This window comes from Heterodontus francisci, chromosome 8 (genome assembly GCF_036365525.1).
Source record: "Heterodontus francisci isolate sHetFra1 chromosome 8, sHetFra1.hap1, whole genome shotgun sequence".
In the NCBI taxonomy this organism is placed as follows: Eukaryota; Metazoa; Chordata; class Chondrichthyes; order Heterodontiformes; family Heterodontidae; genus Heterodontus; species Heterodontus francisci.
Genome location: NC_090378.1, coordinates 106,378,314 through 106,396,235, shown reverse-complemented (window position 1 = coordinate 106,396,235; position 17,922 = coordinate 106,378,314). Strand labels below are relative to the sequence as shown.

At 43.4% G+C, this 17,922-nt stretch overlaps 1 protein-coding gene across 1 annotated transcript in view; it reads left to right on the top strand.

Annotated features, from left to right (window-relative positions):
• The window catches only part of LOC137373236 (torsin-1A-interacting protein 1-like), a 59,310-nt gene that overhangs the window by 4,534 nt on the left and 36,854 nt on the right, over positions 1 to 17,922 (top strand). Inside the window, exons 2-8 of the mRNA XM_068038087.1 lie at positions 1,644 to 1,742; positions 2,883 to 3,064; positions 5,785 to 5,865; positions 10,186 to 10,266; positions 12,687 to 12,725; positions 13,763 to 13,822; positions 14,664 to 14,753. Of these exons, the coding sequence (XP_067894188.1) occupies positions 1,644 to 1,742; positions 2,883 to 3,064; positions 5,785 to 5,865; positions 10,186 to 10,266; positions 12,687 to 12,725; positions 13,763 to 13,822; positions 14,664 to 14,753 (632 nt within the window). The remainder of the gene's footprint in view (positions 1 to 1,643; positions 1,743 to 2,882; positions 3,065 to 5,784; positions 5,866 to 10,185; positions 10,267 to 12,686; positions 12,726 to 13,762; positions 13,823 to 14,663; positions 14,754 to 17,922) is intronic.

Below are 17,922 nucleotides of genomic sequence, written 5' to 3'. Positions count from 1 at the left end.
TCATACTGAGCGGATTCGAGTACAGGAGCAGGGATGTCTTGCTGCAATTATACAGGACATTGGTGAGGCCACACCTAGAATATTGTGTGCAGTTTTGGTCTCCTTATCTGAGGAAGGATGTTCTTGCTATAGAGGGAGTGCAGCAAAGGTTTACCAGACTGATTCCTGGGATGACAGGACTGATGTACAAGGAGAGATTGAGTTGGTTAGGATTATATTCACTGGAGTTCAGAAGAGTGAGGGGGGATCTCATAGAAACCTATAAAATTCTAACAGGACTTGACAGGGTAGATGCAGGAAGGATGTTCCCGATGGTGAGGGAGTCCAGAACCAGGGGTCATAGTCTAAGGATATGGGGTAAACCTTTCAGGACTGAGATGAGGAGAAATTTCTTCACCCAGAGAGTGGTGAACCTGTGGAATTCGCTACCACAGAAAGCAGTTGAGGCCAAAACATTGTATGTTTTCAAGAAGGAGTTAGATATAGCTCTTGGGGTGAAAGGGATCAAAGGATATGGGGCGAAAGCGGGAATAGGTTACTGAGTTGGATGATCAGCCATGATCATAATGAATAGCAGAGCAGGCTCGAAGGGCCTACTCTTGCTCCTATTTTCTATGTTTCTAAAACCTTAATTCCTCCTTCCTCATTTCTATACTTGATTTCTCCAATTTCCTTCTTGGCAGCTTTCCATCCTACTAACCCCCAACTTGTTCAAAACTCAACCACCTGTATCATGTCCCATGTTAAGTCCTGATTGGCCATAACGACTGTGTTTGTTGACCTCTGCTGGCTCCCTGTTCCCCAATGTATTCATTTAAAAAACCATAGCCTCGACTTCACATCTTTCTGTACCCATGGCAACATCTTATCTCGTCAACTTCCCTTTACATATCCTTTTGAATCCTTTGGTATTTAGATGTTGAGCCAGAGTGGTCACCTTCCCAATGGCACGTACTGTGAAAGTCTAATTATTCTGTAAATGGTATTCATGCAGAGGAGCATGATGTTTGGAGATCGCAAGCTTCGGTGGTGTTACAACTTCTCAAGCACGAAGAACGACTGTTTCATGATTTGACATAGGTTGGCGCAGTGGTTAGCACTGCAGCCTCATCGCTCCAGCGACCCGGGTTCAGTTCTGGGTACTGCCTGTGCGGTGTTTGCAAGTTCTCCCTGTGACCACGTGGGTTTCCGCCGGGTGCTCCGGTTTCCTCCCACAGCCAAAGACTTGCAGGTTGATAGGTAAATTGGCCATGGTAAATTGCCCCTAGTGTAGGTAAGTGGTAGGAGAATTGAGGGAAGGTGGGGATATGTGGTAGGGGACATGGGATTAATGTAGGATTAGTATAAAATGGGTGGTTGATGGTCGGCACAGACATGGTGGGCCGAAGGGCCTGTTTCAGTGCTGTATCTCTCTATCTATGATATTCAGACTCTGACCTGTGTATCCCTACACATCAACCCCTATTTGTTTTTTGAAGGCAGCTTTCATCTGCCTTGACCCTGGTCTCTGGAATTCCTTCCCTAAATCCCCCTGCCTTTCCATGTCTATTTTTAAAAACCTTCTCATAAACCATCATTTTGAGCAAGTTTTCATTTACCTCCCTTTGCTTAGCACATTATTTTATTTCTTCCTTTCCACTTAGGATGTTTTCCACATTAAAGGTGCTATATAAATACAAGTTGTGTTTGCAGAGAGATGACAGTGAAGGAGGGGAGAAACTAAACAGAGAAATAAAGGAAGAGTAAGAAAAACAGCAAAGGAGCAGAGCCAGCACAGAAGTGAAATGCGAAACAGAAATGGAGGATGAGAGAGAACTTAAGTGAGGGAGGAGATAGTTTTTTTTTTTGCAGACTTACCATTACCAATAATCTTAGCCAGCAGAGCTTGAAAGGTTAACAGCACTTAGGTGAGGTTCAGTCCCAAATTAGTTTGAAAACTGCAGATGGGATAGCTGGGTTCAATTTGTCAAAAATGGCAAGTGAATTGGTGAGGGTTTACCAACTGGTGAGATCAACTGTCTTCTTCTGTTAAATGGAGTAGTTTAAACATGAAATACTGCCTTTGGACTTTCCATCGCTCGACACCACGTTTCCTAATGCTGGTCTATTTTCATTTGGGATCCAACATTTAAAAAAAAAAGCATCTTGTGCACTTCTGGACCCCGACCCAAGCTGCTCCATAACTGATTCCTCAGCTCCTCAAATGGAGCAGCCTCCTGCTTTGGCATCGCTCCTTTTTGGGGGAGGCCTAAAGCAGTAGGTGAGATTGACACCTTTCATCCAAACCATTCAAGGAGTATTGACATTCGAGGTCTGGAGTTTGCTATAACTCGGGTAGAAAACTAACTGAAAAAAAAATAAATGCCTCCAAAACAGGCAGATTGACTTTTAGTTCAGAAAGACTTCTTGCACCCCAGAACTTTCTGGAAAGCTCGGAATTGGATGGGCGATGACCCCAATCTTGGCAGGTAGCAATACTGAAATGCACCTTTCAAAACTATCATAATATACAAATGTATACATTTGCATTTGAGGTATTTTTGCTTGAGAAGCACATCAGCTTCCCTGAATGGGCGCGCGGCCCCTTTAACGGTTTTCAGAACCCCCGGCGCCTGGCGCCAATTCAGACATTCTGTTAGTAACGGTTGGGATTTGTTTTTGTCATGGGAGGATCTTCCGCTACTGCTAAAACACTGAAAGGAGAACTGCAGCACTGGGGAAAACTTCAGGCATTGAAATGAAAAGGAGCGTTGGACCCATTTCAATTCGTGGACCAAACAATGCAGTTCAACATTCACAAGATGAAGCCGACCGGAAGCACAGATTGCTCCGCTTCAGGTGGAAAGCGGAAGTTATCTTTTGCCCCGCAATCTGTCCGCCAGCAATCGGATCGGCGGCGGGGTTGTGCGTCGCATGATGTCCGGAGGGAAACTGGTACTGCGGCGAGAGCCCGGTGGAGGCGTGGTTTGTCGAGGGCGGGGGGGAGAAGAGCGACGGTCGCAAGACAGCAAAATGATTCGGAGATCAATGAGAAATAATAATGACCGGTCCAAGGAACAGAGAGGTTAGAAACCGAAGAAAAGATTGAGAGAAAGAGTGTGGAACTGCAATGGGGGGTTTGTCAGAGAGATTGGGTGATTTTGATTGGAAGGGGATTTGTTCAGGCTCAGAATCAAAATCGAAAATGATTCAGACTCAACTCTCCCAGGAAGGACTTATTGCAAGTAATAGATTAGAAGCTGCAGAGGCGTTTTCTTGTCTAAATTAAGTGGCCTGAGATTTTTTTTGTTAATAAATTGGGTGGAGAGTAACTGCTTTCCTGTATGCGAGCTGAGGTTGCTATAAAATTGACACAAGCCTTAAAACATCGTACTTCCTGTTTTAGCTTCTATCCCAGTCAGTGGCTCTCTTGGAGCCCACACTGACCAGCATATGGTAACCATACGGACTCTAATAATATTCATCAGTCTGCGTCTAAATACAGAATAGAGGTCTGTAAAATTGAAGCAGATTATCATTCGTAATAAACAGTAGCTGGAGGGGATTACTGTGCAAAGCTGTCATGACACGGAATTAAGTGATATCTTAACCCCGCCATTCCCAAATATGCATTATTATTCCGTGTGTAAACTGTCTGAATCCTTTGATAAATTCAGTTTTGCATTGAAAATGTGTTCTGTTAATTACGGGGGCTCTTTTCACCTTGCTTGCAATCCTGAACAGGTTACAATCCTTGTCTCACTTCTGCCCTCCAGCTTCCTTCCTCATCATAAATTTTCTTGTTTATTGTTGAAACATTTAAGATCCTGAGGGGACTTAGAGTGGACACCAGGAGGATGTTCCCTCTTGTGGGGAGACTAGAACTCGGCGACACAGTTTAAGAATAAGAGGTCTCCCTTTTAAGATGGGGATGAGGAGAAATTTTTTCTGAGTGTTGTTAGTCTGTGGAATTCTCTTCCCCAGAAAGCAGTGGAAGCAGAGTCACTGAATTTATTCAAGGCTGAGTTAGATATATTTTTATAGACAAGGGAGTCCAGGGTTATAGGGGGCAGAGAGGAAAGTGGAGTTGAGACCACAACCAGATCAGCCATGATCTTATCGAATGGCGGAGCAGGCTCAAAGGGCCGAATGGCCTACTCCTGCTCTTAAGTCCTATGTAACAGTATCTATCACCTCCTAAGCCCCAATTAAATAACTTTACACGTTCCCTGAATTTTTGCTATGTTGAAATCAGCAGGTGGCACTGTCTAATGTATCAGATCCAGACCTTTGTTCTACATGCAAAACATTAACTTGTCTATAATAAAAGCAAAATACTGCAGATGCTGGAAATCTAAAATAATGACAGAAAGTGCTGAGTATTTCTAGCACTTTGTCTTTATTTCACATTAACTTGTCTGTTTGTTCCACAGATGCTGCCTGACCTGCTGTATGTTTACAGCAGTGTCTGTTTTTGTTTCAGATTTTGCAGTATCTGTAGTTTTTTTGTATTTTCTTTATTTTGTGTTGTCTCCTGATGTAATTGGTTCTTTCACAGGACTGTAAAACTATGGAAATTCTTCTATCACCCATACAACAGCTCCTACAATCTACAGATTTTTAAAACTTAACTTGGTGTTACCTAATCATTAATTCTTTACCTAATTTACCCAATTTGGTGGTATTCTCCACTGTGAAGCTTGACCCTTCACCTCGGTTTAGGCAGTTAAACAATTGCGTGGCATTCATTCATATGATCAATTTCATTCACTCAGATTCTGGGTGTGCCACTTTTGGGAAGCATTATTTTACAGTTCAATCATCTGAAATCTTTGTAATAATTCTTAATAAGTAAGGCAAGGAAATGAATGTCAACAAGTTGTTTGACAGCCAAATCTGATCCTGTCCTCAGATGACACCCACACATATGGTATTTTCAGCAGGGATTATGAATGAGTGACCAGGTTCTGGAACCTTGATTCCCTTTTCTTCTCCTCATTTTAGTTTAAGGCATTGATACTGATTACAGCACTCTTACTGTCAACCCAGCAGAGATCAGCTAACATCTTCCTTCCTTGGCTTGCTCCCTGGAAATATGTGGTTACACCCCTTTAAGGGGAGGCATTGAGTTTCCGTTGGGTCAGGTTTGCCAATGCAAAGTAGAACCCACTGTGATGCAAAACCGTACTGGGAGTGGTTTGCAAGCTACAGAATACCACAGATGTTTTATAGATGTCTTTTCAGGCACGTTGGAGGAAACATCAATTCCTGTGAAGTTTTAGAAGTTTAGTTGCAACATGCTGAAATTATATTGAAGTATTTCCAAGTAGCTCTCCACACTCCCCCCCACCACCTCGCTCTCCTCCCCCACCCTGCTCCTCTTCCCTCTGCTCTCTTTCCCACCCTACTCTCCAGAGGTCCTCTTCAGGGAACAGGGAGATATTGAAAGACCCGTCTGGAACCCCTAAAGCAGTATGGGTTGTTGGGACAGTACTTCTGTTCTTTAAAAATGCCACGCCTGGAAGATTAGTAAAGGCTGCTGCTTGACAAACTTTCAGCAATCTTTGACCCTGACCACTTCCTGTATTCCAGGCCTGGGAACTTTGAGCAGCTTGAAGGTGCTGAAGTTGGCAGTGTGTACAAGCACAAAGTAGGAGGAAATCAATCAGGCCTTCACAGGCTAAATCCAAGAATCTCTGAAACCCCACTGTCGTAAAGAACAAAAAATGTTGCATGTAAATGCAACCTCATAGACTGAAACGTGAACAAGAAAAATAAAGCAGCAGTATTCTTAATTTCTTGCAGAGCGAAGTCAAACTTCACCAGAAGTGAACTGGTCCTCAAAGAGACAAAAGACTGACCAGGACCAGAAACGTACATTAGACAGTAAGTGGTAATGGGCAATTGTTTAGGCTTAGCGTTTCTCAGTAAAAGTCTTGCGTTTATGAGGCAAAGCTGTGAAATGGCCTATTGAAGCAGCAGTGGAGGGTGCTTCAGAGCAGCAGCTCAGTTTTCTACAACCAGATTAATTCCTGCTTCATCTCTGTAATGAATTTCTGAGCAGTGGCCAGGCATGTCATCACAGAAAAGCAGTGTCACTGCAGATGCAATCTCCAACAATTTGGGCTCTCTCTCTCTCTCTCTCTGTCTCTCTCTCTGTCTCTCTCTCTGTCTCTCTCTCTGTCTCTCTCTCTGTCTCTCTCTCTGTCTCTCTCTCTGTCTCTCTCTCTGTCTCTCTCTCTGTCTCTCTCTCTGTCTGTCTCTCTGTCTGTCTCTCTCTGTCTCTCTCTGTCTCTCTCTCTGTCTCTCTCTCTGTCTCTCTCTCTGTCTCTCTCTCTGTCTCTCTCTCTGTCTGTCTCTCTCTGTCTCTCTCTGTCTCTCTCTGTCTCTCTCTGTCTCTCTCTCTCTCTGTCTCTCTCTGTCTCTCTCTGTCTCTCTCTCTCTTGCACTTGCACAGTCAGAATTTTACCTCTTGTGATCTTGCACCCAAATCAATTCTGTGGATGGGAGAAGCATGACAAAATGAATAATTACCTTTTTAATGGTTCATCTTATACTGGAATTTGTCCACCAAACGGTCCAGTCCTCTCTGAAAGGTGGACAACACTATGTGGTTAGATTACTTAGTTCAGGCTAAAACGAGTTGTTGAATTTATGCACAAGATTTATAATTACACAGAAGCAAAAGGAATAAAACAGAATAAACAATGATTGGATGCTAAAGAGAAGAGAATGTTGAAATGACCTAATATTTTGTTTTCTTTATGTGCAAATGGGTTTGGTACTTTGCTAACATTTCCACTAATCCAAATAGGATGTGCTTAATTTTGGTTTCCATGTTTTGCAATCAGAGGGATTAAAATCTTTATATTCATTGGAGTATCTGCCTGTACTAGACCTTGCTCCCCACAACCTTCTGAATCAGATAAGAGTGTTAACTGTTGAGCAAAGCCAACACACTGTGCAATTATGTTATAGAATACAGCGAGACTCTAATCTCAGCATTACTGCTGGGAAAATTTGAAGTGACTGGTTCTAGAGCTGAATTGATGAGTTCTGACTGTCTGTTGTTTGCTTGCTGTTTATCTTCTGAAATAATTTATGGTCTGTGTTGTGTAATATTACTTCAAAACATTGCCTTGACTTCAAGCTATTGGAGAAATGAAATAAAATATTTTAATCATATGCATAGTTACCTCCCAATGGACAGCCCCTTGGCATCTGGGTGCAAGGTTCTAAGTGGCTGACTACAATTTGCAGAGCTGTGGGAAAGAGCAGGAAAGTGGGGCTAATTGGATAGCTCTTTCAATGAGCTGGCACAGATGTGATGGGCTGAATGTGCTCTATGATTCAATGAAATGAATGGAGGGGAGTTAAGGTAAAGCCAGATGAATGAATTCTAGAAAGAGTGAACTGAATGACAATGTGGCAGGACATGTATCTCTTAATTCACACCCTCTAGTGTAATGCAATTTTGGGTAGTTAATGACCTGGTCCCTCCTGCAATGGTGACTCCACATTTCCTGTTAATGGATCCCAGTCCACCACAAAACAGAAGCTGCAGCCCTGTGCCTGTGGTATTCTGCCTCTGCGGAGACCGCTGTCCTTCAGCACTTGCATAATACTATGTACTAATGTCTACTGCATTCTGTTTCTCTCCAAGTCATGTCATAAGATGATATTTAAAACTATACTTGGCTTTTTACAGCAATGAATATAGCCTGAGCCTCTTTACCAATGCTTTCTTATAGTTACCTTTTCACCTCGCACCACCCTGCCTCCCACTCTCTGTTACTCTTACTGTGTCTCCCAGGCCACACACTTCATTGACCTATCAGTTTTTAAAATACTTGAACTGAATTTTAGTGTCTTAGCATTTCCTCTGAGACTCCCATTTTCGGTTGAGTGATTGACAGGTGGATGTTCTTCACACCACCCAAAAAGTGCCTTCCTTTTCTTAGTTAACACTAATACTGTACAAAAATCAGACAAAAGACATCTGCCAGAAGCTGGGTACACCAGAGCGGGGTGGCTGGCTTAGACCTTCTACAACCTGGGACTTGCTTTTATGTAGATCATCATGAATTTATGAAGTACATTTGTGCACAAAGCTAGTTTTGCATCTAGCTGCCTTTGTACAGTGACAATACCATGCAATTTTCCACAGAACAGGCCATTGTGTCTGCGTTCAAAAGCTAATATTATGCAGTGTCACAGAGAGGTGCCTATTGGCAGCTGCATCAACAAATCCTACTGCACAGGAGACTATTCAGCCCATGATGCTTGTATCAGCTGTTTGAAGGAGCAATCCAATTAGTCCCACTCCCCTGTTCTTTATTCATGGCCCTGCACATTTTTTCTTTTCCAAGTATAAGTCCAATTGCCTTTTGAAAGTTAGTATTGAATCTGCTTCCACCACTCTTTCAGGCAGTGCATTCCAAATCATAACTTGCCATGTTAAAAAAAAATCTCCTCCCCATTGGTTTCTTTTGCCAATTATCCTAAATCTGTGTCATTTGTTTCTCATAAGAAAAATCTGAGGGAAAGTCATCTCGGGCCACTTGTGCACATTTTAAAGCAACCTGGTTCAGTGGGTTTAACAGAGGCCTGGGGTCAGCTTGCTTGTCTATCCTCTAGGCCAAGGATTGGTCATGGTCCAGGGAGAACAGGAAGAGAGTGGAAGAGCAAAAGAGAAATCTAGATTCAGCTAACTTCAGTGTAAGCAAGGATGTGGTCTAGTCTCTCTGTGTTTAGTTCTTCCCCCGCTAAAGTTTCCTTTGAATATTTCTTTAGCGGAAAAAAATCAAGACCCAGTTCATCTAGCACAATGCAGCAAACCTTAGGAGATGTAACAATCACACCATATTATATGTAACATTTGTTAATGTACAGTGAAATCTATTGTACATTACCTTCTGGCGCAACTTGTATTATTAAAGCAAAGCTGACGTCATTTTCTGGATTTGTACGGAATTGCTTTAATGTGCTAACAAGTAACCAATTATTTAATAAACAAACTGGTTGTTAACCTAGGCCATATTTCGTGTCTCACACAGTTATTGTTCTTTTCCCAGAATGTCAAAACTGCAGAGCTCCATACTTCTTTCTGACCTTCCCTTCCTGTCTTTAATCTCAGGTTTTTAAGTCCAAGCTTTGTATACTCGAACCCTGGCTTCCCTATTGACCTTGCCTCTTTTGCTCTTTCTGATCAAGGTTGTGTCCTACACTATGGGCCTTAGGCCTCAGCTTGGGTTTCGCATTTAAAAAATTTAAGTTGAGCTATTTCATGGAAACAAAGATGAACAACGATCTAAACAGCCTGGTACTACATCAAGGAAAAATAAAGGAGGTTTTTGTGATTATCCTAACCATTTAGACTCAGCCACTAAATACATTACAGACACTGTCTGTATTATAAAATATAGACATTTACAGCACCAAAGTAGGCCATCTGGCCCATCGAGTCCAGTCCGTTCCCTCTCTATTTCCGTAGACCTGCAAGTTTATTTCTTTCAAGTGACCATCCAATTTCCTTTCTGAAACCCCAGAGGGTTTTTGGATGCTTCTCACTGAATACATTTAAGGGAGGGATAGATAGATATTTGGTCTTGGGGATATGGGGAGCGGACAGGAAAATGGAATTGAAGCCCAAGATCAGCCATGATTGTACTGAATGGCGGAGCAGGCTTGATGGGTCATATGGTCTACTTCTGCTCCTATTTCTTGTGTTCTTGTGACTGTCTCTGCTTCCACCACCTTGTAGGCACCGAGTTCCAGGTCATTACCATTTGTTGCTTAAAAAAAGTTCTTCCTCACAGTCCCCCACATTTCTTGCCCAAACTTTAAATCTGTGTCCCCAAGTCATTGTACCATCAGCTAATGAGAATAATTTTTCTTTGTCTACCTTATCCAAACCTGTCATAATCTTGTACACCTCTATCAAATCTCCCTACAAACTCCTTTGCTCCAAGGAGAACAACCCCAGCTTCTCCAACCTAACCTTGTAGCTAAAATCCCTCATTCTTGGAATCATTCTGGTAAATTTCCTCTGCACCCTAGTATAGGCTGATTTTTATTGGTGTTTGTACCAGTCTTCAGACTGCAAAGAAAACCTTTTGTAGGAAATGGTGAGAAAAAGCTTGTTCTCTTCAGGAGCAGGACCAGTTGCAAAATATTGCCATTTCTGGACACTCTTATTACACACAGGTTCCTCCAGAGCAAACAGACCTGACAAAATAGAAGTGACACCTCGATCTCCAATAAAGAACCAGAGAAAAAGAAAAGTCGGTAAGATGCTCTAATTACATACCTGTTGGCGCTTGAATGCAGTTTATTGACAGAAAGCTTGGGACAAACCACGTTATCTGGGTTCTAACTTTTTTAGGAATTCAACAGATTTGACATACTTTCTGCTGTTCAATTGTTTATTCTGTTAAATACAAACCTTCTCTGCAGAGTGGGAAGGTGAGAAGGTTGCTCCCACTTATGATGTTCTAAGGAAACGGGAAAAGAATTGGAGCCACTTCTTATAAATCACTAACATAAATAAATTAAGCAGTTACACTAAATTCAGAATTCATTACTGATAGACTAGAATGTACTTGCTATGTCTCCAAGATCAGTAAGATTAGAAAGCTGCCTCATTGGTGTGTAACTGAGGCTAATAAGATTAAGATGTTAGTTTTCCTTTCAATACCTCTGATCATTAAGTGTTTTCTCGACTGCTACAAAATTTTGATGAGCAGAAAAAGCCCTGGGGTTCTTTTTCCAATACTTTACTTCTGCTTCATGCTAGAGTAATGTTTCTGTAGGGAGACCCTGGCAGTAATTTTAACTTAACTCACCATTGGGAAACCCATGGGATTGGGTGGCCAACACTGGTGTTCCGTCCCGCATGATATTACTTTCCATTGACTAGTGTTGAACTCGATTTTGTCAGTTTCCCAAATGGTGGGTTGCATTAAAATTGTCCCCCCAAAAGCCTCTTATAAACTAAGATCTGTGTCTTTGTTTGCAGCTACTTACAGATTTGTGATGATTAACTGTGAATCAGGCTTAATTGTTTCAGGAGAATATATGGCAAATCAACCGTTGTAACATTTTGGGACTTCTACTTAGTTGATCTGGAAGGAATTTTGGCTGGATTTATTTTATGTTATTGATTTAAAGATCAGTTTCGTGTTTACAGTGGGTTAACGCACAGCGATTAGAATGCTGATTAGGTGGGACCCCAGATGGAGCTGTCATGAAATTGAGGACTTTAGCACCATTATGTCAGTTTTGAAACAATGGCAAGAGATTCAGGTGCATTCCTGAGCAGTTTGCATCCTGACAATAGGATAGTTTGTATTATTTATTCTCCAGCAGGGGGCTTAACCAAATCGACAGTACAGGTGTCACAAGCTTCCTCATTCAGGACCTTCTGTTCCCACTATTGAAATATAGGGCTGGATTATCCTGAGGGCTTTTGGCAAATGGAGGGCCTATGCCTGCACTTGCTGGCAGAGAGACCGTTGTCGTAGTCTTCGCGGAGAGGCCGCCTCTAAGCTTGCCCTCCAATTAATGACCGTGGGCAGGCTCCCAGTGCTGCCGGCCCAATTAGAGGGCTAGCAGCTTTGGAGCCTTGGCAGCCAGACCGGGAGAGGTGGATGCTGCTGAAACAGGTCGGGGACTGCGAGTGCGCCTCAACTTCACATTCAGGCAGGCAGAAAATTTAGAGGGGTGAAGGCGGTTGGCCCCTGGGAGTGGAGGGGAAACCCCTCTGGTTAAATTGCTTGGGCCGCGAGTGCAGCCTTCCCCTCCTGCGGCCTCATCATTGGGGAATGGAGTCTTCAGCTCCAATGGGCCCCCAGCCTGCTGCAAGGAGGCTGTCTCCATTGAGCTGGTGACCTCCGCACGCGGCGGGGCTTTGCTCCGCTGGCGGTAAAATGCTGGCGAGGCCACGAAATTGCCCCTAATTGGGACCGTAACTATGTAAATTGGCTGTGCAGCATGCAGCCGATCTGCTTCCCAGGCCACCCCGGGTAAGTTTCCCGGCAGCGGGAATCCATCAGGGAGCTGGCCTGACATGGCTCCCCCCAATTTTCCCAGATCTCCCGCCTCCAAGCCCTTCATCCCAGGGCCAGGAAAGTTAGCCCATCGTGTCAGCCACCCAAAGGAAAACTGCCGGCAGGGCAGTAAGCATTTTTTATTAATAAGGTAACAAATACAGAAATCTGATAACAGGTGGACAGAAATAATCTTCTTTCGAAACTGCGTGGCCACGCGGTCGCGCAGCAACCCGGAAGACTCCGTGCAGGCCACGCACAAGTTGGCCTGTTAAGTTACCACTTGTGTGTGGTCGTGCAAAAAAAATTTTAATGGTCTGTGCGCTTCAAGAAATCACTTGCATACTCGGGGGTTGGGGGTGCGAAAAATAATTACAGGAATGTTGGACTCAAATGTGACAACTTCACTGACTCCCACCCGTTCACATTGCACCCGCTGACTACTTATGTTTTCCTCATCGACCTCTTCGGGTGCAGGGCAGCCAATTTGAAAACCGACACTGTCTCACTTTATTCCTTCTCTTTGCCCTCACTCCACCTCACAAATTAAGACTTTGTTTATTTGTCATGAGCACAAGCAAGGGTACGGGGGGGGGAAAAATACAGAACTTCGAATGAAGTTAGTTTTGCTCTGGTTGAATGTTGGCTGTTCCCTTTCAGATACGGAATCAGAAGAACCTCTGAAGAAATCTCCTAAAGGTACATTCTTTCCGATTGCTGATGAGTTCATTTCTAACTTCACGTTTATTATTGCCACCCAAGCTAAGTGAGCAGATAACCAGCTCCCAGGCTAAAAAGCTTCAGCTCCGCTAGATATCACTTCATCTGTTCTCGTTGAATGAAATGTGCCTCATTAAACCAGCCTTGCAGCTGAAAGTATGTAAAATAGTCATTGCTGTGGATTTGTCAAATTCAGCCTCAGAGAAATGATTCCAGTATTCCGCATGAGCCTGCTGTGCCTGTTTATCGGGCCACGTATTTGCAGGGGCACACAAGTCAGTTGCTGGGTTGTTCTGGAGTGGAGGCGGGAGGCTGCTCAATGTGGAGGCCCCACTGCTACAGCAGATAGGGATGTTTTGTTGACATTTTTACAGATCATGCTGATAGTGAGCTACGTAGGTTCACCAATAAAGCACTGCAATGCCCTGTTGGATAGCCTTATATGTGATGTAAAGGTCTTCAAAGGAAACCCGACCGAGCCCGAATGCCGGACCTGGAAGTGCGACCTGACCCTGACACATGTCATCGGGTCCCGCCGGGGTTGGGTCGGGTAGCAGGCCTTTACCCATGTACTGATGTACAGGCCTGCGACCCGACCCGACCCCCGATGAGAACCGATGTCATGTGTCGGGTTCGGGCCGGGTCGGACTTCCGGGTCCGGCATTGGGGCTCGTCGGGTTTCCTTTGCAGACCTTTATTCACCACAACTGGCACAAATTGATGCCATTCAGCCCACTATAGAGTGAGCCCTGGCTTGTCAGAGTGGCCAGTCCTCATAGCTGCTCCATTCTCCTATTTCTCTGTTTGGTCAGCCCTAAAGTGAGGATGTAGGTGCTATGCCTGGCCGTGGAACTTGTTTTTGTGCCTCCTTGCTGACTTCTCTTAGTATCTTGGTGCATGACATTTCAGTGATTGTTACCTACCTTCAAGTGGGAAAAGGCTAAAATTCTGTGAAATCACAATAAAGCCTTTACAGTAGTTTTACTCTAATTGTAATGTTGGCCATTCCCTTTCAGTTGTGATAGATTATCGATTGGGTGCTGAATCATCAGAATCTCTGAAGAAATCTCTTAAAGGTACACTCTTTCAGATTGTCGATTAGTTCATTTCTCACTTCTGCACATTTGTTTATGACACACAAGCTAAGTGAGCAGATAACTTGTTCCCTTGCCCTGTGCTGACCCATAGGTGTTATAAAGATGTGCTTAGGTTGCCCTGGCTGACCACTTTCCACTCTATTCTCAGCCCCTTGCACAACCCACAACAGAAGTTCCTAGCCTCTGCTCAGCACCTCCTTGCAGTTTTGATCAGAAACTCAACATCAACTGTGCACAGTGATGAGCATTGCAGCTGTTTCACATCACTACTCCAAACTTGTGCTTTTTAAAAGCACATAGGATATTCCAATCAAAAGCTTATTCACAGCCGAAGCCCCTGTCAACAGTAAATGCTGTACAGAGCTTGGAGGCTTTTAAACTAAAAACAGTAGTTGGGCTACCAAATCAAAAAACACACACTAAAGTCTGACTGCCTCATTGAGACATTTGTCTGTACTGGACCAACAGACTTTATAGGAATGGGCCATTCAACATCTCGAGCCTCTTTTGCCCTTCAGTTAGATCATGGCTGATCTGTATCTTAACTTCATCTACCCACCATGGTCCCACAACCTATAATACTTTCCTAACAAAAAGAAAATCTATCAATTGTTTCTTGAACACGTACTGGCCCATTATTTACTGGGGTGGGTTTTGCAAGTGGGAAGAGAAGAGTTTTGATTGGGAAACATGGATGTTTCACCCTTTTTTGTTAAGACTCCCCTTCCTTTTGCCTATTTATTTCATGTTCTCTCTGTATTGTTCTTGTACCTGCTCCTGAACTGATATAATGAGTTTATATCTTATACCTTTTTTTAAGATGGAGCCTCAGCTGTACAACATCTCCAGAAAGAGCCAGATGGTCCTCCTGTTGCTGTTACGGAGGATCTGGAGTCATGCCCCAGCCCAGGTATTTCGGAGCTACTGCAACATTAATTTTCAGTTGTTCCTGTAAATATGGCAAGTGTAAAATCCGCGGGTATCTGTATTACATTCCTTTACTGGGTGTCTACCCACAAGCCCAAGTTCCCAGCTGCTAGTTCAAAGTCTGGTGCTGGCGTCTGCAACCCATCAGCCGACCGAGAAGTGACCATGATGCCACATGTCTGGTGGCGGGTGAGATAATTGGCTTGAAGTTCTTTAAAGTGTTCCATGTGTTCTGACCACCTTTAACAGAGACCATAAAAGTGTTTAAAAGAACTCAGAGCTGTATCTCGGGTGGTGGCTGGGAACATACCAGGGCTGCTTCATGTGACGCCGATGAATTGGAGAGAGCCAGAAGCAGGTTAGGAAGAAGGGATAGAGCAAACCACCTGTGTGGAGCTTTAAGTAAAAGAAATGACCAGGTGCAGGCAAAGCTGTGGGTAGTGGCCTGATGTGGATTGTCTTCAGGTGGGCAGCGGAAGATTCAGGCAAAGAAAGGATTTAATACAAGAGAAAGGGCCAATCTGCCCTTATAGTTAGGACATGGGGATTGAGTCAGAAACTTCTCCTTGGCCTTGGGTGTGCGTATTTTGTTTTGTTAGTGTTTGGAAGAGAGATGCAGTAAAGAAATCATAGTTTTCATCCTGTTCCTTTGAGACTATAAAACCCAACTTGTGACATAACAAGCCATGCCATGCGCTAACATGAAAAACACATAGCACATAACTAAACAATGATGAGGCACAGGGGAGGTTATGATGGAGCTGTATAAATGCTAGTTAGGCCACAGCTGGAGTACTGTGTACAGTTCTGGTCCATCTGACTGATGGACTGCCTGAAGGGGTGGTAGAGGCAGGAATCCTCACAACATTTAAGAAGTATTTAGATGAGCACTTGAAATGCCATAGCATACAAGACTGTGGGCCAAGTGCAGGAAAATGGGAATCGAATAGATAGGCTTGATCGCCGGTGTGGACACGGGCCGAAGGACCTGTTTCTGTGCTGTATAACTCTATGACAAGTAGCAGGAGAAAAAGCACCAAAAGTAAAAAATGTCTTTTCCTTCACTTTTTGATACAGTTTAAGCCATTAAATACAAATTCTGTGCATGTGATTTTATTCACCAAGCACTACCTAGGTGGTGGGAAAGCTTTTAGAAAAGATAATCTTGGACAAATGTGGATTAATTAAGGAAAGGCAGCACGGATGTGTTTAGGGCAAATCGTGTTCAACTAAATAGATTGAGTTTTTTGATGAGGTAACAGAGAGGGTTGATGAGGGTAATGCGGTTGATGTGGTGTACATGGACTTTCAAAATGCATTTGATGAAGTGCCACACATAACAAGCTTGTCAGCAGAGTTAAAGTCCATGGTATAAAAGGGACAATGGCAGCAAGGATACGAAGTTGGCTGAGTGACAGGAAACAGAATAGTGGTGAACGGTTGTTTTTCAGACTTCAGAGGAAGGTATATAGTGGGGTTCCCCAGAGGTCGGTATTTGGACCACTGCTTTTCTTGATCAATACTAGTGACCTAGACTTGGGTGTACAGGGCAGATGTCACAAAGCTTGGAAGTATTGTGAACTGTGAGGAGGATAGTGATAGACTTCAAGAGGGCATAGACAAGCTGGTGGAATGTGTGGACATGTAGCAGATGAAATTTAATACAGAAGTGTGAAGTGATACATTTTGGTGGGAAGAACGAGGAGAGGCAATATAAAATAAAGGATACAATCCTAAAGGGGGTGCAGGAGCAGAGGGGCCTGGGGGTATATGTGCACAAATCTTTGAAGGTGGCAGGGCAGGTTGAGAAAATGGTTAGTAAGGCATATGGGACAATCGGCTTTATGAATAGAAGCATAGAGTACAAAAGCAAATAAGTTATGGTGAACCTTTATAAAGCACTGGTTCAGCCTTAACTGGAGTATTATGTCTAATTCTGGACGCAACACTTTTTATGAAGCCATTAGAGAGGGTGCAGAAAAGATTTACGTGAATGATCCCAGGAATGAGGGACTTGAGTTACGTGGATAGATTAGAGAAACTGGAGCTGTTCTTGGAGAAGCGAAGGTTGAGAGATTTGATAGTGGTGTTCAAAATTGTGAGGGGTCTGGCCAGAGTAGATAGGGAGAAACTGTTCCCATTGGCGCAAGAGTCAAGGAGCAGTAGACAGCGATGATTGGCGAAGAATCAAAGGCGACATGAAGAAAAACATTTTTAGGCAGCGAGTGGTTAGGATCTGGAATACACTGCCTGAGAGTGTGGTGGAGGCACATTCAGTCGTGCCTTTCAAAAGAGAATTGGATAATTATCTGAAGAGAACTGGACTCCATACTCCAGCTGAGGCCGAACTAATGTCTTATATAAGTACAATAAAACTTCATTGCTCTTGTACTCTATGCCCTGTTAATACAGCCCAAGATACTGTATGCGTTATTAACGGTGCTCTCAACCTGTCCTGCCACCTCAATGACTTATGCACATATACGCCCAGGTCCCTCTGCTCCTGCACCCCCTTTAGAATTGTACCCTTTATTTTATATTGTCTCTCCATGTTCTTCCTACCAAAATGTATCACTTCACATTTCTCTGTATTGAACTTCATCTGTCACCTATCTGCCCATTCCACCAACTTGTCTATGACCTTTTGGAGTTTCTAAATTATCCTCCTCACAGTTCGCAATGCTTCCAAGTTTCTTATCATCTGCAAACTTTGAAGTTGTGCCCTGTACACCAAGGTCTAGGCCAATAATATATATCAGGAAAAGCAAGGGTCTCGACACTGACCCCTGCAACGCTGCAAACCTTCCTCCAGCCCGAAAAACATGCATTAATGACTATTCTTTGTTTCCTGTCACTCAGCCAATTCCGTATTCATGTTGCTACCGTCCCTTTTATTCTATGAGCTATAACTTTGCTCAGAAGTCTGTTGTGTGGCACTTTATCAAACGCCTTTTGAAAATCCATATACACCACATCAACAGCATTGCCCTCATCAACCCTCTCTGTTAACTCCTCAAAAAAACTACAGCAGGTTAGTTAAACAGGATTTTCTCTTAAGAAATCCATGCTGGCTTTCTTAAATTAACCTGCATTTGTCCATGTGAATATTAGTTGCCATGCAGCCTTGTTTAATTTTGTGAGATTTTATTGTC